Source organism: Parasteatoda tepidariorum, chromosome 8 (genome assembly GCF_982258835.1).
Source record: "Parasteatoda tepidariorum strain Cologne lab strain chromosome 8, Ptep-v5.0, whole genome shotgun sequence".
NCBI classification, from domain to species: Eukaryota; Metazoa; Arthropoda; class Arachnida; order Araneae; family Theridiidae; genus Parasteatoda; species Parasteatoda tepidariorum.
In genome coordinates this window covers 68,094,820-68,120,057 of record NC_141762.1, presented here as the reverse complement: position 1 = coordinate 68,120,057, position 25,238 = coordinate 68,094,820, and the positions used below count along the sequence as shown (strand labels likewise).

Sequence of the window (25,238 nt, the reverse complement as noted above, 5' to 3'; positions counted from 1 at the left end):
TATTTGGTTTTAATTGTTTTCTTTCTCTTCAAGGAAGAATACGCTTTAATACTACCTCTCTCTGAAGACTAGAATCTGTAAAGAAAGTCCGGGTTAGAACAGTTTTTAGCGTATTCTTTGCTTGTAGTATACAAACAACAAGGAATAATAAACAAGGAATAATAAGCAAGGCAAATTTGACCGTCATTTCCGAACTATTTGAAAAAATATCAGCTATGATAGTCGGGGTAAAAAATAATTATATATTTAAAAAGAAGGATAATTTTTATAGGAAAAAATCGCAAAAAAAGTTATTCTGGCAAATACAGATATTTTGTTGAAAAATGAAAATTCTGCAGATACTCGGTTAAACACACATTTAATTATTCATTGTCTGAATGTTTCTTACAAATTTGAATTAATATTATATCTAAAGCAAATTATAAACATTATTGTTCTGAAATTTATACATAAAATGAATAAAAAAATCTATTTATATTTAAAGCTAATAATTTAAAGATTAATAAAAAAAATGCATCGTTGAAGAGTATGCGTTTTCCCTAAAGGTAAAGGAATAAATTTTTTATGTTGCTAAATATATAACTACTAACTATAAGCGACTAAACTTCAGTACTGTAGTTATATAAGAGGAAAAGAATCTCTTAAAAGTATTTCTAAAGAAAGTCATGCAATTGACTTTTAGTTCCATATTTATGCACCGCATAAACGTTGTTTTTTAAAGTGTAGATATGAAAATTTAATGAGTGTTGAGGTTGAACCTATCTCGTATCATTTTAGCACAATGTTAAAAACTGCACACTAATATAATTTTTTTGTTACTCTCCATGTAGCTCTACTTTTTAAAAATAATTTGTTTTTCATTTTTTCAAAAAATTGCTTATTTTGCTGAATTGATTATTATCATTTTTTCCTTTTTCTGATAATCAAAAAAAGTTAGATTGAATATTTGCTTATGAAAATGAAAGTTGGTTTACATTAAAAGTTTCGAAGGATAATTCGATGCAAATTTTAATTATAGTAAAGATTATTTTTAACTGTAATGCTTATTTAAAACTACTTTTTTCGTGAGAAATTCTAGTTTCTAGAAAATGTACTTTTATCAAAAATTACAATTTCTGATTAATTTGAAGCTTTTAAAGTAATATAAATGAGCATGTACATAAATATCAAAAGAAAAAGAAAATTAATTTGAGTGAAGTACTTAAAATTTTGAACTTTTAACAGAAATTTTTTCTGAGTTTAATTAAAAATTTTATTATAGTAGGTATTAAATACATTATATGTTTTTCAGTCATTTTTTAAATACTTTTTTTCTTGCTAGTTAAAACATCCGATAAAATTATTTTTGTTCCATGAAACGCAGGAAACAGTATAAACAAAGATAAATAGTATTTAAAATTCAGGTAAATAATAGATATCGATTTTTGTAAAGATATAATTTTGATAACTAAGATACCAAGTATAACTGAAGACTTAATTTTATTGTTCTTTGTTAAATATGACAGATATGAAATTGAATTTATCACTTATTTTGATTAAAGATAGGCATAAACTGGCCGATACTCGTAAACTAATGGCGCAGATACATTATAAATTTGCAGATAAATTTCTATAAAAAAAACGAGAATGTCACTTGAATGAACCTTAACGTTTATTCAAGTGTCTTTCTAAACCAATACTATTTTCGATTATATTAATATTTGTTAAGATAAATTTTATCGTTCAAATAAAAAAGTTTAATTCATTAATCTGTTTATTCCCCAATTTAATATATATATATATATATATATAATAATAATAATAATATATATATATATTATAAAACTTGTATATCCAGAGATGATTTTATGTAAAATATAATTTTAATAGATCTTTTAATGTTTTTAATATTTACTTCAAGAATGAATAAATATATAAAATTGATGGGCTTACAAATTTTACAATGTTTTAAAATAGGCCATTTTAAATGAAAAAACTCAGTACGTGATAATCCAATCATAACATCAAAAGCTATTAAGTTGGTCTGTTTTTATTTGACAATCCTTATTACTTAATACATTTTTCGAAAGCAATCTTCAGTGTTCATACTGTCTTTTATTTTGTTGCAAATACACGATTAAGCACATTCATTATTACTTCAGTAAAATTAATGTCCTTATTTTATTAACAAAATGAATTATGAATATGATATTATGAATAAATAATTATACATACAATTATACAAATATACTATTACAAAAATACTAGGAGCAACTTATTAAACTCTGAATTTACTAATTTAGCTTTGTAATACCAACTGCGTCAAAAGTCTGATTTTGACAAATCAATAAGACTGTCTCTTGCAAAATATAATGCATTTTTAAGGTAAATATTTGGGTATTTGTTAAGTGTAAATGATGTTGAAATTGCTGTGTATTTGTAAAGGTTATATTTATTTCAAAATATAACTTACAATTTAAGGTGTTTATCTTTTAACCTCTAGGAGATTTTCAATTTATCAATCTTAGTGTTTAGAATTTACTTAAAAACAACTTAATAATTAGCAGCTAATAATTTTATTCCTTTTGATTACCATTGTAATGTTTTAATGACTTGTATACAAGGTTAAATATGAGGTATATCTGGCAAAGCTGTATTTATTTAGAAACATAACCTCACATTTCTATCGCGTTTTTTTTACTCCTGCTGGAAGTTAACAGTTTTCAACCTCTGATTATTTTATTTATGCTTTAGGTCATTATTTGTCCACGTAAGGTTTTAACTAATTGTTATAAGGTATAAATTAAACAACTTAGTTTGGTAATGAGGTTTATGAGGGGAAAATGAGGGTGAAATTGAAGTATGTTTGCAGACGTGGTATGTGTTTCAAAACATCTCCTCACATTTCCACTAGATTTCTATTTACAAAATCTAAACCTATAAGAAGTTGTCATTCATAAATATTAAATAATTTATACTACAACTAAGGTTGATTTTTAACAACTACTATTAACACCTTAGGTTGGCAATGATGTATTTTACGAAGTGTGTAAATGAGGTTAAATATGAAGATCATTTACTGAGGTTGTGCTTCCTTACTATGACGTGTTCAATAGTGCACAAAGGAATTGTTCATATTAGAGTATCACTAGCGGTATATGACGAATTTTCGGGCATGGGTTGCTATGCAATTTTAATCCTGAGAATGTGCCCTAACTTCCTTAGAAGTTTGTTACAACATTTATGCGACCTTTTGCAATCTATAAAGTTTTTAAACGACCAAGAAAATAGACTAAAAATGACATTTAAAGAAAGTAGCATACGGAGAGAAACCGATTGAATATTTGTATTTAGCGATACAAAAGTATTCAAGCACTAATAAAAACAAAACAATATGTATTTTGAGTTGCAGACAAGACTTAATACAGCACAATGTTCGGAATCTAATTTTTTACAGAATTTACAATAAATAAATAAAATAAACACTACTTTCACTTTTGAGAATCAAATATTTAAATCTTTTTTTTAAAGCAAAATATTCTGAATTTTATAACCAAGTATAAAAAAGAAATGTTTATCCGATAAATATCCTATAAATTTTGCAAGAAGTTACATTATGGGTACATTTTACTGTCTAATGTTCTATATTCCTGGCTATAATTATTAATTTATAAGAAACATTTTTTATGAAAATCGAACAATTTTATTATAAGAATATGAGTTTTAAATAAACTGCAATTATAATTTTGATATTTATATTCAAATAAAACTTTCACAAGCATTACGTACGATATATAAATATGCTAGAATTTTAATGCAGAGGAATGGTGCTAAATTATTAGATATTTTATCAATAATCAAATGAATACACAATCACTTAAACTGCAGACAATAAGTATATAAAATGTTTATTTGTAAAATAATAAATAAAAACTAGCAATAAAATAATCTTCTTACTCTACACTCAAGACACTGAAAACTTAACGGCAGGAGTAAAAATAATTTGTCAACATGCATTGACATCAACAAAATGACAAAAGTGAAGTGAAGAATAACACAAATGAAAAGAAATGAATAACACAAAATGATATTCCAGTCCTATTTACAGATATTTATTCAACTCCTCTCTAATGATACCGATGAAGAAATAAAATGTGGGGATGAATCAATATTTCCATCTTTCCTATGAGTATAATTCATTAATGGATCTCCCATGCATGTTCTTTGGACCTTTGCATAATCCTTTCAATTCTTCGGGCTTCCTCTTATTCTTTATCCAGGATATTTCTTCGTCACATTCCATTTCAGTTTCTGGAAAACAGATGTAAATAAAATATTAAAACTTAATATATATAATTAATAATAGTTTGAATTAAAACTAATTTGACTTTAAATTATACAAGTTCAAATCAATCAGTAGCATAAACTGCATTTACATGGGTTTTTAGAATCCTTGTACAGGAAACGAAAATGGAATGAAAGTTACCGATCACAAATATTTAAGAGAGGAAAAATCAGTTTTTAAAATTTGCTGAAACACTACTAAGGAAAGCAGGATTCAAAACATCACATATTTTTTGATTTTCAGATGAAACAAATAAGAGTTTAGAAGCGATTATTCGATACACCTCCCGGTTTTTAGCTGTCAACTTAACTTATTTGTTTTTCATACAATCATTCTTGCTATTTATTCGTCAAATTTAAATTTAAATCTGATTTTTTAGTTATTTAAATCTTATTTTATTTGGAATTAGTTAAAAAAAATATTAATTTATTGTTAATAGCAGTTTTTTACAACTGGCACATAAAGGGAAATCTGAAATTAAGTTGAATTATCTAACTGCATTGTCTAACAATAAGTACTTGAGCATATATCACAGAAGGAAAAAAAATTATCATATTCAACAATTGGTAGAACCTTCACGAGGACACAATCACAATACAGTAATTGTATGAAGGATATTGTTACTTTGTTCTACTTGGTTTGGAGAAGATACGCAAGTTCCTTTTCTGATTTTCGATGGTGGTGTCCTACGATCTTACTCATTCCAAAGGTTTAGATCAAGGATCTCTACAAGTCAACTCATTCGATTAATTTCATTATTACCATACCAATCCAAGGAGGACTCGTTGACATGGCATAACATTATTTTAAAATACTCCCTGGTATAAAACGAAGTCTTTTAAAAATTTAAATGCTTTCTCGCTTTTAATAGAGTTCTTTAAAGTTCATAAGTGTTTTGAAACATCTATCCCAGATGGAAAATTTAATAATCAGGAAGAATATTTGTTACTCGTTGTTCATATCGGTTTCTACATAGATTCATTTAATTTTCATTCTTTTTAAGCACTGTTTTGGAATTTTAAAACTTATGTTTTTCATTAAAAACTTTAAAAATAGGATTTAGTCTCATATATTCTCTTACATTGAAGGAAAAGAATATATTATTCGAAGTTTCAGACAGTCGTAAAAGAATGTTTTTTTTGTCTTCAACGTACTCTTATATTCGATGAATAAAAAAGCAACTTAAGAGTCCAAAATTTTGTTAAATTCAAAACAACTTAAATAATTTAGAATTGAAAAAAAATATAGCCATTGAAATATTTTCGAGTCAGTAAGATATTTTTAGAATTTGCTAAATGTGCTTTGATGCCCTTAAATACACACACTCAGTCATTGCTATCATTATTTGAATATAGATGGTAAATATGATACAATTATCATGTTCGATGGTAAATGTGAAGTAACAGCCGTGTAGAAAGTTTCATAATGTAATCATTATCTGAAGACAATACATATGTAGTCTTGACGTAAAACGTGGATGTCACTGCTTTGATATATCTATAGATAAAAAGATATTGATATGATATCTGTTCTGCTACTCATTCTAAGTTGTTGAGTTTACATTTATTTTTCTGAAATGTGAAGCTATACTTTATTTGTTTCTGTCTAGAACTGAAAAATAATTTTGAGGCTTATTTTTTCATAATTAGGTTATGGCTTTAAGATTTCTAAATGGGTCTTAATGTCATTTGGTATTTAAGTGTATCTAAAATAGCGGAATGAAATCATACATAGAAAAAAAAATAATTTCTCTAAAAGTAGAATAAAATAAATAATTTTAAAATGTACCTTACTTTGAAAGTTTGATCTATGGGAAAGTGGCAATAGTAATAATATAACAATAATGAGATTATTGAACCACAATGAACCCTTATTAATAGGTTCGTAATGGGCAAGCTTTCAATAAAGTTAAATTTCAAAACAATTATAATATTTTCTTTTCATTTTTGAAACCTAAAGAAAAATCAAATAAATTTACTTTTATCATTTCAGGCTTAAAGAGTTCAATTTTTTAATTGTTTAAAGTTTTTAAAAAAATAACTTATTTTATTATTTTTCAGATTAAAAATTTATTTATAAAACGTCCAGCTTTTCCATATACAATAACGTATTTTATATTTAAAAAATAACAGAAAATATTTTTCGTGTAAAAGATAGGCATATCGTGAATCTGACTAAGTTTTGAACATCCAGCTTCCATTTATAACATTGAAAGTACCGAGAGAATAAGACTTATGAAAGATTCATTTTTTCTTTACTGCAACAGCGTATATCTGCTAGCAAGCAAGCTCTAGTGACAGACACAGAGATGAAATTTGCTTTTCTTTTTAAAATCCTGATGGCTCTGTAAAATAGAGTCTTGACTGTTTTTCTACCTCTCTTTGATATATTTTAAGTTGATGTCTAAGTTCGGGAAATTATAATTGCTCAAAATTCTTATGTTTGGACCAACATAAGTTGCGCTGATTGCAATGAAATGAATATGAAACAACCTTTCTTACTATATTTAAAGAAAAAAAAATTAGTTCCGTATTTCTTTTAAGAAATATAAATTCCAACTATACCTTTTTTCTTATTTCGATACTAGTTTTTACATTTTAATATTGCAAATGTTAGAAGATCAATCTATACACCAGTATTTCAATTCATTTTATTTAAAAATAATTTTTGTAAAGCTTTGATCATTATGTGTTGTTATGCTTGGTTCTCTTCCTTTTAGAGCAAAAGCTGTAAAAGTTTATCTGTTAAGCATGCTATTCTATAAATCGCATTTAACAAAAGTAAGAGATTAAAATAAATGCGCGTTGACTTTCACGTTAGTATGAAGGACCAGGCTTCTAAGAAGTTCAACAAAAAAACAACCAATGGTAGGAAAAAATTAGTAGGGAATAGGAATTGGTGTAGATCAATTTTATCAATAAATATACCAGTAATATAAAGACGTAGTGTAACTTACCGAAAAGATAAACTTTTGTGAGTTGATCCCATACGCAATTCCATGTTAATTCAGGTAAGGATCTTAGTGGATTACCAGATAATATCACTTCCTTTAAACCGGGCATCCTTTGGAAAAAATCTTTAGGCAAACTTGACAAATCATTGTAACTAAAATTAGAAAGAAAAAAGACTTTCATTACAACAAGATAGTCATAAACTAATATTCAGTGCGTTACTTCTTAATCTCTATTTTATATTTTTAGATATTTTAGTCTTCAATTTGATCTAAATTGTGAGATGACAGAAAATAAAGGCACAAAATTAGTCAGGGGGATGGTCCATCATCATCATTGGACTGAAAGCAAAGGCTGGGCAGCCTTGATCCCAAGAATTGTAATTTTGGTCCTAATCCAGAAGACAAGGGAGTTCTGATTAAGTATCGGAAGAAATTTGTCTTGTGGGGACTTTTTGAGGGAGCTAACTCCCATTCGCGCTGCATAGACAGGAAAAGCTCCCACGGTTAGCCTGACGGTAAGGGGACTCTAACCTATGATCCGCCTACCACTTAGGATATTTTACGCAAGCACTGGGATTGGCCCGAGTTGGATGCATAATTCGTATAGACGTGGAAGAGACTCGAACCCGGGCTCCTAATTAAGGGAGAGGCGAACGCTCTATCCCCTGAGCCACCACTACAATTTTTAAATGCAATCAAGGCTAACAATTATAATTATGGCGACTAATGCAATGTATTTAATTATACACGTCTAAAATAGTGCGTATATAAATATATAAATATTTAGCCTCGTTATGTATATTTTTAGCCTAGCTGGATGATCTACTTGCTGGATGTGCGAGACTGCTGAGACTATTTGGCTGCTAGGATTCTATTACACACACTATCTTTATGTGTATTCATATGAGTCACTTAACCTGGGGCAAGTTTGCTGAAAATTAATTAACTATCAGATATAATATGAAATTAATAATTTTATTGTAATCTGCCATATGAGAGGGTAACCTTAAATATCGACATCTTTAATTTATAAATACACTAGTATTTTTGTATGCAAAGTGTTTTTCATCATTCTTGCTTATACATCCCATCTAAAATACAAGGGTAAAGAAATTCTATTCCGGTTAAAATTAATTTTTAATTGAATCTCCACACACTGAGTGGTACAAAACTTAATTACTCTCTTAAAAGGGGTTTCAATGCTTGACATATATTTATTTATTTTACCTCTTTTGCTCTAGGTGAGTTTACTTATCACTTTTGAGATCTACGGATATTTTAGGTGGCCCATAGATTATAAGGTGGAATTATAATATAAGATTATAAAGTAAAATTGTAATATTTCTGTCTTCAACACATTTACAGGAGAGATTCATACACTAATGATCAAACAGTCATTTGAAAAAAATCAACTGGATTTATTTTCCTGCACTTGTTAAGAGTAATTAAAAACCAATTATGCTTCTGAGAATTACATTATAATTCTTTATTACAACTCTAAGCTTCAAAATCACACGAATATATCAAAGTTTACATTTCTGGGACTTTAGTAAGTAAATGAAACTAATTTTACTTTAAAATTATTATTAAAGTTCATGCTCATTTTAAATTAAAAATTTAAAAATACTCAAAATGTTTGGTTAAAAATTTTAAAGCTAACGAAAATTTGATATTTTATAAAAATTTCTCATATTAATTTGGTTGTCTATTTAGTTCCGCTAACACTAAATTACTTGAATTTAAAGATTGCTTCAGCTAAAAAAAAAGTTGTCAGTCAAGATTAAAATAGTTTAAAATATTTGGATCAAGAAAGATCAAAGACTAGGAAAGTTTTTTCTAAAAATTATTTTTAATTTAAAATTGAGAACACAAGTTAGAGTGCTTAGTTTTTAGTTTCAAACCCGATCATACCACATTAAAGAACTTATACAGCGATGTTTATACGACTTTTAACTATGATCTAGAAATACATTTCATCCATAATTTGTAATTAGAATTATTCAATGAGTTTTAGAAACATACACAATTAGTATTAAAAAAAATTAAATTAAAAACCTTCTCGATATCTATAAAAATTCTTTGTAAAATTAGGAAACTAATACTTTGAAAACACTTTAATTTTAGATTTTTAAAATACTTTACTAAAACTAAATTTTAAAAATACATTCTATCAAATGTTAATGAACGATACATATTATTAACGTTTTTCTTATGCAATAAAGTTTATTTTTTCAAATGACATTAATTCAATTCACATTTCGCTTAGTTACTAGATAGATCGAAACAATTACAGCAATATATCTACTAAGGAAATCTAAAAAGTATTACAACAAAACTAGTTACCTTATATCTATCTTAAAAAGATGCGTGGCAGGATTAGGGAACATTGATCGTTTCACTTCTTTAATTCGATTGTCAGATAATGATATTTGTTCTAAGTACGGCATACTTGCAAAGGCATGGTCTTGAATCAAATGTATCTCATCATAATCTAACACTACCTCTTTAAGATTCGGTACTTTATCTTTCAGCCACATATCGTCAACTTGATTGATGTTGTTGTGCTGCACATTTAGGACATTCAATTTTGAGAGTTTTGCTATTTTAAATGTCTCTTTGCTCCTAATCATAGACTCTGTTTCAACATTTAAGACACTGAGGGAGGAATCAAGACCGGCAAAGGCTGGCTCGTTGAACTTCAAAAACGAATGACTTATCTGGATTTTCTTGATCTTCAGACCTTTGAAAAGGTTGATGGGTAACATTTCTTCAATATGTAGATTATGAAGCAATAATGTGTGAACTTCATAATCACCGATTATTTTCAAAACTCTCTCCAAAACGTCTGCAGAGTTGAAATCAGCGCATCTTACAAGAGAACCATAAGCAATCCTACCACATGTGCATGGTTTTAGATCTTCCATGTATGGGCAAGTAATAGAAACTGAATTCGTTGCTGTCAGCAGCACCGCAAAAATGCTAAGTAGCATTAAAGTAGCCATGTTCTACAAATCTCTTCAAGCTCTTTTTTTTTAAACAACCTATCACTTTCGTGGCAGTAAAGGGAAATGATCGTTCCGATACCGGTTGGCTTTTATCACCTAGCGAAATATTGACAAGTGGCAACTGATAAGAACCGCTTTTAGCGACACTTTTGTTTCAATATTTAAAAGTAGCTAATGCCGTCTTCTTAAATGGCATATGATAAGCTTCTGACTTACCTGCGTTAAATAAATAAAGAAAAAAATGCATTGCGTAAAAATATAAGAAAAATGATGAATGGTTGCACAATATTTGATCTCAGATTAAAGGATTTGATAGAACTCTATGGATTTCGTGGTTTAAATACTGTTTAGATTAGAAATGTACTGGAAGTTTCTTTTAAATAAAAGAGAAAACTGATTTTAAATCTTAATTTCTTCTAATGTTTATCTAAGGCCACTAAGTATAGAAAATTGTGGAAAACATCCGTGTGAGTAGAATATTGCTACACCAACCATATTTGCTCAGAAGCGTAAAGGATATTTAGTCCAATTTCTGCTCGTTTGTAATGTTTTTTTGTAGATTTGTAGATGAGTGCGACGGCATCTTTGCTTTTGCTTACAGCTCTGTATTTAATTGTAATGTTTTTTTTTCTCTCAGTAATGCCAAACATCTGATGGGTATGGTTTCCCCTTCTACGGCTTGTTTTGGGGTTCGATACTTCCTGACAAAGGTGTTAGGGGAAAACGGATTAACCTTTCCTCGGTCCGTTCTTGGTGGCTGGTAGTTTACTCTACTTTAATACTCCCCGTGGTTACAAATCCGAAAAAGTTCTCGCATAGTTGGATTCTTAATAAGAGAGGTTCGAGGGTTGAGAGAATACCATCACCATCTGCCTTCCGATCTGAAATTTAGTAGTGTAGTGCGTTACGCTGGTATTATGTTTTAGATTACCGTTTAGATTACCGTTAAGGAGGAATCCCAAACCATTACTAACTACCAAAGCTATATTAAAAGCCAAAACAAATTCTTAGACGTCTTTCTTTATTTTGAACCATATTGTCTTTTAGTTTAGAAGACGGTCTGAAAAGTTTTTTTCTCTCAGATTGCAGCAGATGTATGCAATGAAAATAAAATGATAAAATGAATTCTTCGTACAATTGATACAAATAAGCTGTGCAAATAATGTTTATTTAATGATACGTGAACTGATCGTTAAGACACGGATCCCAGCAGATCCCCGAAGTCAAGCATAACTGGCTGTAGTCAGTGTGCAGGTGGGTGACCACTTTGATCAGCCTGTCATGGTGCTGAGGGTACATGTGCGGTATTGGTTCTCGTTGAACTGTTCTACCGTAAAGGGCTAGACTTGACGCATAGATAGTCCGGCTAGTGAAGAGGGGTTGTCATCCCCTCTGCAGAGAACCAAAATTGTGATGTCATGCCTTCAGATCGTTGGGGATACTTTTAACGACCGTAGCTACTAACCTATTTCTGAGCTCTAGTGTGACGCAAGTAAATTACAACTACAACTTATTTGTTGATTTACATGCATATGCAAGTTTGTTCGATTAAATGAATGGTTTATAAATTCTTGCCAAGTACTAGAACAAACAGCACATAATAGAGAAAGATAGAGTAAAGATGCATTCAGGATCATGGTGGAATTCGAACCTGATGCTTCTACTATTCAGTGAGTTTTAGGAAGAGGCGATACCCCTCGTCGATGGAGGACTTGTAAATTTCTACTTTTTCCTTAGATGCTTCAATACCATTTTCTTTAAGTTTTAAGGTTTCTCATTTTAAATCTGATTTTTCTAGTCAGACTTCAGGAAAGAATTATTATCGCTAGTTGGATCTTTGCGTCACGAGCGGTTTGTTACCCATTCTAGCAATGTGGGATTCTCAACTTCAGTTACGGTCTATATTTGATAAGATTTTTTTTCCTGGTTAATGACGTCAGAAGACTGTCCACACTGAACAGTTTTTAGACTATATATGAATAAGATATAAGTAATCGCAAGAAAAATGTAGATGCCCCTTTTTGTTACGAGTTTTTCTTCCCCTAAAAGCGTAGGTTAATACAAAACCTAAATACAAAAGTTTCGAAGCATAAAAGTACCAAGTTCGATCTCTGAAGGAAACAAAATATTATCCTTGCTCTCTTTATATCTTACGGATTGCCATTTTTTAGGGAGTTTATAATCATATTTTGATTTATTTTTCAGTCATAGTATCAGTTCATTCCTGATTATTCAAACGAATGCTTGATACTTCATTATTTCTTGACCTTTGTATGCAATGACTCACTTAATTGGACATTCAAATTTTTTATACAGCATTCAGTTTTGTTTAAATTTTGAAGCATTATATTTTTCCTTGCACCAATATCGATTTCAACTGGCATCTCTTTTACACATGCTTTGTAAAACAATTCTGCTAAGATACAGAAACGTGTGGTAAGAAGATACTTTATTTATGTCGCACTAGAGCTGCAAAATTGGGCTATTGGCGACGGTCTGGGAAACATCCCTGAGGATGATCCGAAGACATGCCATCACAATTTTGATCCTCTGCAGAGGGGATGGCACCCCTGCTTCGGTAGCCCGACGACCTGCACGCGAAGTCGAGCACTTTACAGTAGAACAGTTTAACGAGGTTTAACGAACAGTTTAACAGATACCGCACACCCTCGCAGTCTGATTCAAGTAGTCACCCACCCGCACACTGACCGAAGCCAGCGATGCTTGACTTCGGTCATCTGCTGGGAACCGTGTCTTAACGATCAGTCCACTGCGGCACGCTTTTCTGTGAAGTAAAGATGGCTTCTGTGCGATGTTGACCATATCGTCACAATCATTCCTTCGGTGTTGAAATTGTGACCTCTTAATGCCTAAGACCCCAAGACTTAGATAAAAAACATTTTACGAGTAAAACGAACGAAGTAAAACTTTTTCACTATGGGTTAATCCTTGAGCAGAATTAACTTTGAACAGGGTTGACCTTTAAAAATAGAATGCAATTGTAAATAACAATGAAAATCATATATATTTTAATTGCAACTTTTTTAAACATTTGATAATGAGAGTCACAGAAAATTTTCATTTTCACACTAAAAAATGCCAAAAAAAGATTATTGCAGAATAAGTTTATTGGTTAGAACAAGATTAGATGAGGGAATGATCATCCGTTTTTGATACATTTTCGTCTGCATCCATTTAGCTAGCCATTATTCTCGCATTTGGAATATATTATTAGAATCCTTTTCAAAGTAAAATTAAAAATGTATATATCGTAAACTAATGAGAAAATTGGAAACTGTCAATGTCACTTTGCAAAGACTGACTGCAGTAATTCTAAGAAAAAACGTCATCAGTCTGCAAAGAGCCGCATTTTTCAATTAGCCTTCGGCACATACACATGAGAAGTCGCATATTAACATTTAAATTAAGAAGAAACTATAGAAGTTTTTCAAATCCCGAAAGACGATATGAAAAATAAGATTTCCTGATAAAACTTTGAACTTATGCTATTGTTTATAAATTCCTTTCAGATTCTATTGAAAATAAAATAGATTTTAATAAACCGGCCAGGTGGCCGAGTGGTTAGCGTGCCTGACTGCGAAGCCAATGGCTGGGGGGTTCGAATCCCGCTCTGGGCATGGATGTTTCTCTCTCTGTCTGTGTTGTCTTCTGATGTGTGAATGTATGAATGCGGCTCACCCTATGAACGGGTATTTGTGGTAGTGTGGCGTGGGTAATGTTGCTCGCCTCCGTGACTTAGGTTCACAGGTGCCCACTGGGTAACGATACAAAACACTTCCGGCATCTTCTAAGGCAAAAATCAGTGCCTGCCGTTATTGGAAAAATTTTTTTTTAATGTTTTCAGTTATGTATAGAAATATAAATTAACTTGCTATTGTTTGCTCAGTTTGGCATCCTCTTGTTTTTTCATCGAATTCGTAATTTCTATTCGTTTATGCGATTTTTTTAATTAACTGGTGAAATCCATAATAGTCCGATATTTAAAAACATGATTCAGTCAATTTGTTTATTAACTTCAATAAACAATCTGTTTTGCGATTTGATTGCGAACTTAAACGCAGTCATTTGGTATGAACTCGTTTTTGTTATTGGACTCTATGTTCTATTAATCATTTCATTACGTCATTTTGCGTCATGATACCTATATTATTCATACTAGCTCTATATACATACTATGTCCCTTTATCACGCCATATCGTTTCCATTGCGATAAAAGCTGATCCCGACAGACTTATTCGTAGATACTGGCTAATTCGTAGATTTTCCCCGCATTTAAATGATATTTAATGGTATCCAACTGATATTTAATGACTTGATATATTTAATCATTTCCCTGATTGATTAGAATAATAGTTCATTAGATTTCTATAACATTTCCAATTTCATGAGATTTAATATAATTTAGCAAGGTTCTTGTTGAGTATTCAAAAAGTATATTTTAAGGTTGGTAATTTAGAAAGACTTGCTGTTAATTCTTTCTAAATTGTAGATTTGATGTTGATCATCGGAACTAGGCAAGTAAATGGTTTAACTGCACCTTATTGTTTGCATTGGATTATTTGAAAATGTTAATAACAAGGTTTGTTATTAAATATTTTATGTAATTAAAATTCATCGGAATCACATTAAATGCTTGACTTTTCATTTTGAACCGTATTCATTATTATTTGACTTCCATGCTGCCTAATCCACTTTTATTCACTACTAGCTGAATACCCGTTCTTCGCACGGGGAGAGTAAAAAAATCAATAAAGAAGTGTTACGAAACACTACGAAATCATGCTCAAAACTGAAAATCATATACCGACACAATTAAAGAACTTGGTGGAAGAACCAGGTAAGTGAAATTTTTTAGGGGAATTAATGAATCAGAGAAAATAAAAAAAGTGGTTAGATCAATACGGGTATGTTTAATGTAACAGAACTGTTTATGCCTTCACTCAAATCTCAACATAACTAATTACATCAGTTTTTAGCATGCTTGCAAAATTATATTTCAAATTAGGCGTAAATAAATAAAATCAAAGAAATATTTGTCCCGCTTTCTAATAAATTTGCTATAAAATAGTTCGGATGTAACTTTTTTTTAGGTTCTTCCACTAAGTTTTTCAATTTATAGATAAATTTTCTTTATTTAATATTATTGTTGTTAGTTTAATTGTTGACCTTTTTGGTGGCTTTGCGTTATTGAATTAAGCAAAACTCGTTTTTTGTTGTTTATCCCATTAGAACAACGATAGGATGTATTTAGTATCACTTCGCATGATGCTATTGCACAATCACGTAAATTTCTAAGGTACATATTCCTTTCCATGACCGTAAAATGCTTATTTCCAAAGTATCAGTATGAAAACTGCTAAGTATTGGTGCTGTCTTAGCAATCACCAAATATATCAATATGATATACCTATATCAGTATATTTGGAACATATTACATAACCCTTCAGCATTTAAGTTTTGCAAAAAATACATTTGCTCAGTGACAGCCAACTAAAGGTGAAATTTTTAAAAAAAATAGAATTCTTATTAGAACTTGATAAGATTTTTGGATCATGAACATTTCTCTATCTGACCTCTAATTTACTACTTAAATATTTATAAGTAGTAAAGAAACACAGTTCTTTATATTCTAATCCGTTAAAACATTAATACACTATCTTTGCTACCACTGAAAAAAAGAATTTCTGAAATTACGAGAAACCCGTTGTAGAATTCTTATCAAAACCGCACCAATTACCATGTACATATTAACGTGAGTAGTGCACAATAAATCAACGAATTTCCTATCAACCTTTCTTTCCTTTAACTTCACTTTTTAGCACATAGCTTGCTTTGTTTTACTTCAATTAATTAATATTATCAATATTAATAGAGCATTAGTGTCAGTAATAATATCATGATTTTTTAAGGCTCCCCAAATAGAATAAATATATTTTCTCCATTATTTTTGCTTTTTACTACGTATTTTTTCATATCAATTAACATATTAATAACAAACAAGATTTATTTGAACTCTAAGGCTCTTCTTCAAATTCCTTTCCTTCTAAAAAGGTAAACTGTAAACTTGAAATCCCTTCTTAATTAGTTGTGCAAAGTACTTCTTTAAAAATGAAAACTGTTGCCAACGCGAGAAAAGAAATATCTTCGGTTTTATTGATACATACGTATTAGCGTTTTGTATAATATAGATAATTAAGCATCATTACACCATTACTTTTGCGTTCTAATGCATAGTTAATTTATTTTATTTCAATACGCATATATTACCTAAATTAAGCCTCATTGTTGTCAATAATGATATTGCGATTTCTTTTACTTTTCTTCTAAGCGAATTAGTACCCATTTCCCATTAATTTTGCCTTCGAATACATAAATAATTTTTTTATTTAATTACCGTAGATTTTAAATAATTATTTTTTAGAAACACGTTTTAAAGATTGCCACAAACCTCTTGGTATCAGACAACTTTAAAAGTATAAATTTGGTTACGTAGAACACGCGTGCTGCCACGTAATGTTGTTTATTTAATTTATCTGATACAGCGAATATGAAAAAAAATATGTAAATCAGCGAAATAAACTTTTTTTTGTCAAATAGAGCTATAAGCTAGAAACTATCACTAATTTTATCTTTAAAACATATGAAAAACTGAATCACTTATAGTAAAATTTAAGACAATGAATAACGTTTAACCAATCAGATATTTTACTCATTTCGTTTTTCACTCATCCCGCTTGAACAGATCGTCGTATAGTGTTCTAATATTGACAGTGACTTTACAGTGGCTTCAAACTATCTGTATGCCAAGTTTCATTGCTTTCTGTTGGATTTTTTAGGAACCTATAAAGGACACACACACGGACATTCATTTTTGTATATATAGATTAGGCAGTGGTAAATGAAATAAAGCAAAGAATTATTATTCCCACCTTCTAATAAATTAGTAATAAAATAATTCGGATACATATGTTCTTTTATTGATCTGAAAATGTCCATTACCTTGTTCTTCCTCTAAGCTCTTCAATTAATAGAATTAAAATAATCGCAATTTTTTTTAAAATTTAATGTTATATGTTCGAATCCTCGGTGGCCTTATGTTACTGAAATTAGCAAAGCTCGTTGTTTGTTGTTCATACCATTGGAATAAAGATAAAATGTATTTAGTATCTCTTGACATGATGCTATTGCTCTCGGCCGATTTATAATAGTTAAAATTTACCGCTATTAAGTGATTTTCTCAGGTACATATCCCGTTCGAGGTACCGCAAAACTCCAAAGTATTAATGTCAGAACTGATTGGTGCGTCTTAAAAATCACCAAATATATCAATATAATATTTTATACCTATATAAGTATATTTGGTACTTATTACATAACCCTTCAACATTTGAGTTTATAAATATTTGTCACTGGCAGCCATCTAAAGCAGAAATTTAAAAAAAAAAAGAATATATATCAGAACTTTATAAGGATTCGGGAGCATTTCTCTATCTGACCTTTAATTTACTGTTAAAACATTCATAAGTAGCGGGGGGGGGGAATTTCTTTTAATTCTAATTCTTTAAAATATTAATACACTATCTTAGCTACCACTGAAAAAATATTTTCGAAACTACGGAAAACCAGTTGTTGAATTCTTATCAAAACCAATTCGCCAATTACCGTAATACTAGTAGTACATATTATCGACAGTGATATATATGAATTAAGTTTCATCTGTGAATGACGGTTTTTTTCGGTTTTCTTAAACGAATTTCCTATTCATTTTTCTTCCATGAGTTTGGCTTTTTATCACATAACGTAAACCGGGGCGAGTCTACCCATACATGGGCGAGTCTACCCATTTTAGTTTTATTTGATTTTCACTATTTTAAATTGCAAATAAAAAAATTTTTACCGACGGAGGACTTAGTTCAGACTCTAAGGAAGATGGCTCTGTAGTAGTTTGATCCGTTTTTATTTATTTGGTGTCTTTTTAACCGACCTGTTCAAACGTCTTTTGAGAGATTTGTATTGAAAATCAGCAAACTTTTAGTTGGTGCTCCGTAAGTATATTATTATTATTACTATTTTCACTTTAGTTAAGTGATAAGCTTATCTAAGACTAAGATTACATTAATTTTATAAGAAAAAAAACAAAAAGATTGTAAGTTTTGCTGTTGTAAACAAAAAGCCAGAATTCGCGGGGTGAGTCTATCCATTCGTATTTAGTTTTAATAAAGCATAATAATATAATTTAGAACTTTGTTTATATTAAAATTAAGTCATTTTAAATGAATTTGAGTATATTATTTTAATTCTGCATTGATAAATTTATCATTAATAAGAAAATTTATAGGTTAAATATAAATGTAAATATAAAATTTGTATACTTTACCTATTTTTTAAATTTTTATATTACAAAATTAACTTTTTTTATTCAATATTATATTTCAACGAGAAAAAATTGTAAGAAAAATCACACCTCCCAAAAGAATGGGAAAAGGATTTTTCATGATTCCCAATGTTTGAATTTCTATTTTGTTAATAATCTTTAATTATTATTATTTATTAATTATTTAATTGTAAATTTATATTAATTTTAATTTATTTTTATCAAAAATAATCAGAAAAAAATGTTATTTTATAATGTTAATGATTATAAAAACAAAACTGTGATCAAAATGTGATAATCGATCAAATACTCAGTTTTTGTAATTTTATGAATAAAAAAATGGAATATATAATAAAGTTATGAGTTTTACTTCATAAATATCCTATATAGTAACTAAAATAACAATTTAATAGTAAAATTTGATTATTTACAATGTTAACATTCATTTTAGTAGAATGGGTAGACTCGCCTCATACGAGAGATTTGTCAGCAGTTCTATAAAAATATACAGTAACAGCGTAACTGTTAATATTTTCTAAAATCAATTTCACAGCTTTAAAGAGGGATAAATAGCGATTCCGAAACACCTATTAAAAGCCTTTTTTCCTTAATATTTACAAAAGTTTGACCACTTGAAAGTTGACAAACTGAAAAAATTTGTAGACTCGCCCCGGTTTACGGTAGCTTTTTTAAAATTTTATTTCAATTAATACACATTATCAATACTAATTGAGCATTAGTGTCAATAAAAATATACAGATTTTTCTACGATCACCCAAAACGCGAATAAGTATCTTTTCTACTTATTTTACATTAAAATAAAAAATATTAAATACATGAAAACATTAAAATTATTAAATACATGAAAACTGATTCGTTAAATTTAAAACAATTGCTAATGCTTGACCAAATGGAAAATTCCATTTCGTTTTTCGCTCATCCTGTTTGAACGATTTGTTGAAGAACATTCTAATGCTCACAGTGACCTTCCTCGTGCTTGAAACTATCTGTATGCCAAATTTCATCACTTTCTATAGCACTCTATAAAGGACATACACACACAGACATTCATTTTTATAAATATAGATTATAAACACTCTTTTATTTCTCTGTGTTTATCACAAAATAGAATCCGGGTAATATAAATAGAGAATAGGTAATGTTAAATAATTGTTTACATGGTATGTCTATTCTAAGAAAGACGTCAAGAGAGTCAAAGAAAATAAAGTGCTTTTTTAAAAAAAAAAAAAAAAAAAAAACATTTATTTTACATCCTTGACTACAATACTTATTTATACCACAAATTTGTTTTCTTCAATACATTGATTTTATCTAAAGTTGTTATTTATTTGAGAGGAAAGAAGATAGTGCATCCTTATAGTTTCTTTCTTTATGTATTTTTTATCTATGATAAGAAAAGCAAAAATCGCAAATGATTCCTTACATTATTGGTTAAAATATAATTTTATCACTTAAGAATTACTTATTACATTACAATTACTTATTACAGAACATTAGGAACTTTTATTTGATAACTTTAAAGTTAATAGCCAATTGTCTTTTACTGTTCAGCTGTTGGTAACATTGCTTTGTTCTGGGGACGAGATATATGTTCAAAAGGTATCCTGTTTCATTGCATTACTTTATGCTAAAGAAAGACACTTATAAAATGTTATAAAATTGTTCATATTTCAGAATTTTTTTTTCGTTGTTGCTCCAAATAATTTAAAAATGCATAAGACATAAGATGATTTTGTATTTCAAGTCTTGTTAACTAGTAACTTTGATTAAAAATGTACCGCAGACATTCTGAATTATAATTTTCATTGCAATGTTCTATACTATTTGGAAAAAGTGAGTGCGATAATGCTCAAAATTAGCAAAACATGTACCCAAAATGTCACTGTTTAATCAAAGTATATTTCTCACTCACATAAATTAACCTGGCCCGTGGAGATATTTGTCCTCTTAACAATGCTTTTTAATATAAAATTGTAGTTAGTAATTATAGGTGGGTATTTCGAAACGTGAATTATGTTTGCTGCCTTTGAACTTATTAAATGCTGTAACAAAGATTTTAAGGGACAGTGGATCCTAAGTACTACAACATTTGACGTTAATTCAAATCAAATACAAAACAATTTATCTATTTGTAGAAAAAAGACAACATAAACCATAATGGGTGCTTATAAACCATAATCATTTGAATAGCCTCCTCTAAATGTAAAAACGTTTAATTTTAATATATCTAGTTTTGCATTAAGTTTAAATTAGTTTTAATGATTAATAATAAGAAACTGAAACTTTAAGCAGACTAAAGTACAAATATATTGAAAGATGAGCAATGTCGAAGGGGTCATTTCCCTGATAACGCTATTTTGTGCTGAGAAAAGTGTGTGTGGAGCCTTACGACCTCCTTGCTTTTAGATTAAACAAATAAGATTAATGTTTTATCACTTCTACTTATTGTTAGTTAAGTGGCAAATTATCGTCTATCAAGTTTTTGAAGTGCTTTGATTAGTATTAAATAAAGCTTGTTATCTTATTATCGTATTTTTGAATTGATACACCTGACACCAAAGAACATTAAGGGGATTAAATATTAATTTGTGGATATAGGAGGGGATGTAGGACAATCAAGTAGCACCATTAACTCCTTATCTACTGAATTTATTTTTCACATAAATTTATGTCAAAATGTTTGAAGAGGTAAAAATCAATGAATTCATAAAATAAATAAGAGATAACATTAGTATTACTCTATTACTATTGGATGATTCATAAATAAATAAATAAAAAACGTGACATAAGTTAAGAGTTCCGCTTTTTACCTGAATTTCCGCGCGAAAAAAAATATGACCTCGGAAAATACTCAAAAGTTCTTGAAGATACAAACTAAGACGTAGTTCCTTATTGAAACAGTTTACGCAATGAAATCATGAGAGTATTTTTGTCAATTGATAATTTTCTGTTTGTAAACACGCTTTAATTTTATGAATGAAAATAGTAAAATAAAATGTAATTGTAATCAGCCATTTTTAAAAGTTTTCTCCATTAAATTTTGCTTTAAATTGTGAAAGGTAATTGAATTGTATTGATACATGCAGAAATTTCAAGCAGTTTTTAATCTGTGCTTGATTTTAAGATCGGAGCAACTTTCCTTGTATGGATAACTTGCCCTTACAATTGCCCTGAAATCTTTCAAACTACAATTGCATACCTGCCAACTTCTATTCTCTCCGAGGTTTATTTACCACATTTCTACCACTTGTACCAATCTTGCATAATCTGGATGTCAAAATCTAATAGATCCCTTAACTATAGATTCCCTTAACTTCAAATATGTACTCATTATTACAAATAACACAAGCCTTATGACTACAAGTTATCATGATTAAATTCAATATCGATTACTAACAATCATAAAATACCGTTACAAGATATCATAACTTTGTAGCAATTATGATAAAGATTTTTGAAGAATCTTGATTACAAATAATCATATGATTTATGATTGTAAGCATTATCGCGATTGCGTGTAATACCGGTGGCATGTACTTTATATTAAAAGCAAACCATCAATTATATGAAAAACCTTCTTAAGTATTCGGATAAACATTTATCATGAATCATGATTACATACAATGTTGACTACGCATAATGATGTGAAAAATAGGAAACATTTTAAATTATTTAATTTATCTTATTAAATCCTTTAAATAAACTCTGATTTTTTTTTATTTAAGCTTTTTTTCTCAATGTTTTTAACGTTTGCATGAAACTTGTTCCGCTTTTATATCTACATTGAGATACCGACCAACAGGCATAAGGTTCTAATCTACGATGGCACAGTACTGCCATTGTGAAGCACTGAGGTTCTTTCTTTCGTTGGCGTCTTAAAGCCCCCTCAGCTTCAGATCGATAATTGCCAGCTTGTTTGTGAAGTAAAAGCAGGTGATGAGCAATGCTGAACATATTGATACCATCATGAACCTAGGTACATGCTCAGGGTTTGGAGGAAAGAAGAAAAAAAAAATGATACCATCATGACCCTGGGCATGAAATTGTGATAGAATTAAATTCTATGGCTCTTTTGGTCTACTATGGGCAGTTGCGAGAAATCTTGTTGCGAGAAATCTGCTTTTATTTTTTGTAATTTTGATTGCTTGTAATCATGATGAGTAGAATAATAAGCTCTGATTTAAATATCCTTTATTACTAATTACGATGTTTCAGTTGGATATTTATTCAAACTTACTATGAGGTTCCTGTAAAGCAACACAAAGTAATGTTTTTTTTGACAATTTTCCATAGAAATCGTAGTACTATTTTAAACCACAGTGAATGTTAACTGCAAAAAATTCCTGATCAAATTACAGTAAAAAGTACCGGCACTCAGGTTGCTGGAATTTTTCACTGTAAAATCCATTTATACCAGAATAGAAAATCTGATATACAGTAAATTTTAAAGTAATAATTACCGCAAAATCACTGAATAAATTAAATTAAATGTACTGTAAAAATTACGGTATAATATTTTACAGTGAAAATGGCCCCCAAAGTGCCCCAATACTTCATTCAGTAACTTGATCCAGTAGTTTTTACAGTGTAATCAATAAAATTGTTATTCTGGTTCACTATGTGTTGAAATGATCCATTCATATCTGGATTACTTGTAATCGCTGATAATTAGTATTTGTTGATTACTTGTAGTCATTGATAACTCTGAAGAACAAATGAACAAATATTTTGTTGCATTTATACAAATGCTTGATCTTGCCTAATTCGGGTATGGAGATTTCAAATCAGAAATTGGTTTTGCTCCTAAAGCTACAGACTTTTCTTAAATAACATTTTTAGTCTATTTTTTGTAGAAATGAACAACGTTATATGTGACAGAAGGTAGCATAAATGTTGCAACAAACTTCTAAGGCTGTTAGCATACATCATCAAGATTAAAATTGCATAGGAACCCATGCTCAGAAATGTCGTCGAACGTGGTTAGATGTGCTTCCCTTATTTGACTTGTTCGGAAGCACACGAAGAAACAAATTGATGCAGAAAAACAAACTCCTAACTGTTGTAGAAGTTTGTAGCAACATTTATGCAACTCTGATACATAAAACGCTTTTAAACATGTTTCGACAAAAAATAGACGAAGAGCGTAATTTATTAAACAAATTGTAACTTGGTGAGAGATACCGGTTACAAATTTGAAATTAGTGACATGAAAATATACAAAATCTCTTAAAGTCTCATACAACAGGAATAAATTTTTTTTATTTGTGTAATGATTAGTCATTAATATCCTGTAAGAACAATTACAATATTAGTTAAAAATTGTGATTATCTCAAATTGCAATGGATTAACATGTATTGATCACCTGAAATTGATTAATATTGTAGTTGATATTTGAAATCAGCGTAAAACTTAAGCATAAATTCATGACCAAACATTAGATTTTATTTCTCCTTCGTTCGACTCCTATACTGCTGACAAAACTGAAAGAATAATATAAAGTATTGATATAATAATGAAACAAACCGTACACAAAGCTAACAAGCATTTATTAACATTTTTAACATCAGCACAATTATATACATTGGCGTCTTGCAGGTAAACAAATTGTCAACGAAATTTTTTTTTCTCTGTAAAATTGCACACGAATGCACAAAATACTTACATAAATAAGTAGTATTAAATAGTTTTTTAAATGAAATATGAAAAATACTGGAATAAGATGTTTGTGTGTGGGGCTAAACAAAAACCGATAAAGTGCGATTTGTGCACCCAGCGAAATAAACAGTGGAACGAAACAAATTACAGAAATATCTATAGAGTTAAGATCGGTATCTTGCTTTACTTTCCTGGGAGATTTATAATTCTTTGAAAATAATTTAATTTTGTTTTGCCTTGCATAATTGTTTGGTAAATGGATTAGCGATGAATAATTGCTACTGTATCGATGGATAGTTGCTGTTGTAATATTCGTTAAGTGAGTGACAGCTTTGTGTGTTTTCTAAATTTAAAAAATTTAAATTTCAAGAATTTTGTCAAGAAAACAACGGCTCTGATGAAATTATATCAAAATTTTCTCAATTGCTAGCTAATTGAAAAGACTTGGATAAGTGTCTTTACATCTCTTTGTTGATACAAGATATTTTTCTATGGTTTCTAAGAAACAACTTAGTCTTTGAACACACCGTTTTATGAAACACATTCAAAGTTAAATGTCAGATAACAGTTTTTTTGTAATCGTATCAAGTTTGAAAAATCGGTCTGATATAGTTTTTGTACTGACCAACTTTAAGGTGGAAAGTAATGTAATAATGGTAGCATATTATGTTAGAAGTTGTCACAGGGTTATGATGAGCCGTAGTGAGAATTTTGCAAACAGCTTTCACGAAATTGGCAAACGGTAGATAAAAAAAAAGTCATTTGCGCAGAATTATCAGATGTTCCACATGCTTTGTCTATTTATTTGCGTTAGATGACCAGATTCCAGGCACAAAATGGTCACTTTGTCTAGAAAGCGATTCGATAGAAAATGAAATTAAAAA

The 25,238-nt window shown here is 29.4% G+C and overlaps 1 protein-coding gene across 1 annotated transcript; it reads right to left on the bottom strand.

Moving 5' to 3' along the window:
- Window positions 1–3,871: 3,871 nt before the first annotated feature.
- LOC147806252 (uncharacterized) lies at window positions 3,872–10,755 on the bottom strand. Its single transcript, XM_087169038.1, has 3 exons — window positions 9,621–10,755; window positions 7,281–7,429; window positions 3,872–4,290 (listed from the first exon to the last, which is right to left on the bottom strand). The coding sequence occupies exons 1-3, from the start codon at window positions 10,277–10,279 to the stop codon at window positions 4,163–4,165; spliced, it is 936 nt and encodes a 311-aa protein (XP_087025164.1). The 5' UTR covers window positions 10,280–10,755; the 3' UTR covers window positions 3,872–4,162.
- Between the last annotated feature and the right edge of the window lie 14,483 nt (window positions 10,756–25,238).

What these genes read in the sequence shown, in the direction of transcription:
- LOC147806252 (XM_087169038.1), bottom strand. Translation starts at nt 10,279, where the DNA reads ATGGCTACTTTAATGCTACTTAGCATTTTTGCGGTGCTGCTGACAGCA. An exon ending in CTTTTTAAGATAGATATAAG is followed by an intron (nt 7,430 to 9,620) that starts GTAACTAGTTTT and finishes TTCTAATTTTAG; the next exon opens with TTACAATGATTTGTCAAGTT. An exon ending in CACAAAAGTTTATCTTTTCG is followed by an intron (nt 4,291 to 7,280) that starts GTAAGTTACACT and finishes TCTGTTTTCCAG; the next exon opens with AAACTGAAATGGAATGTGAC.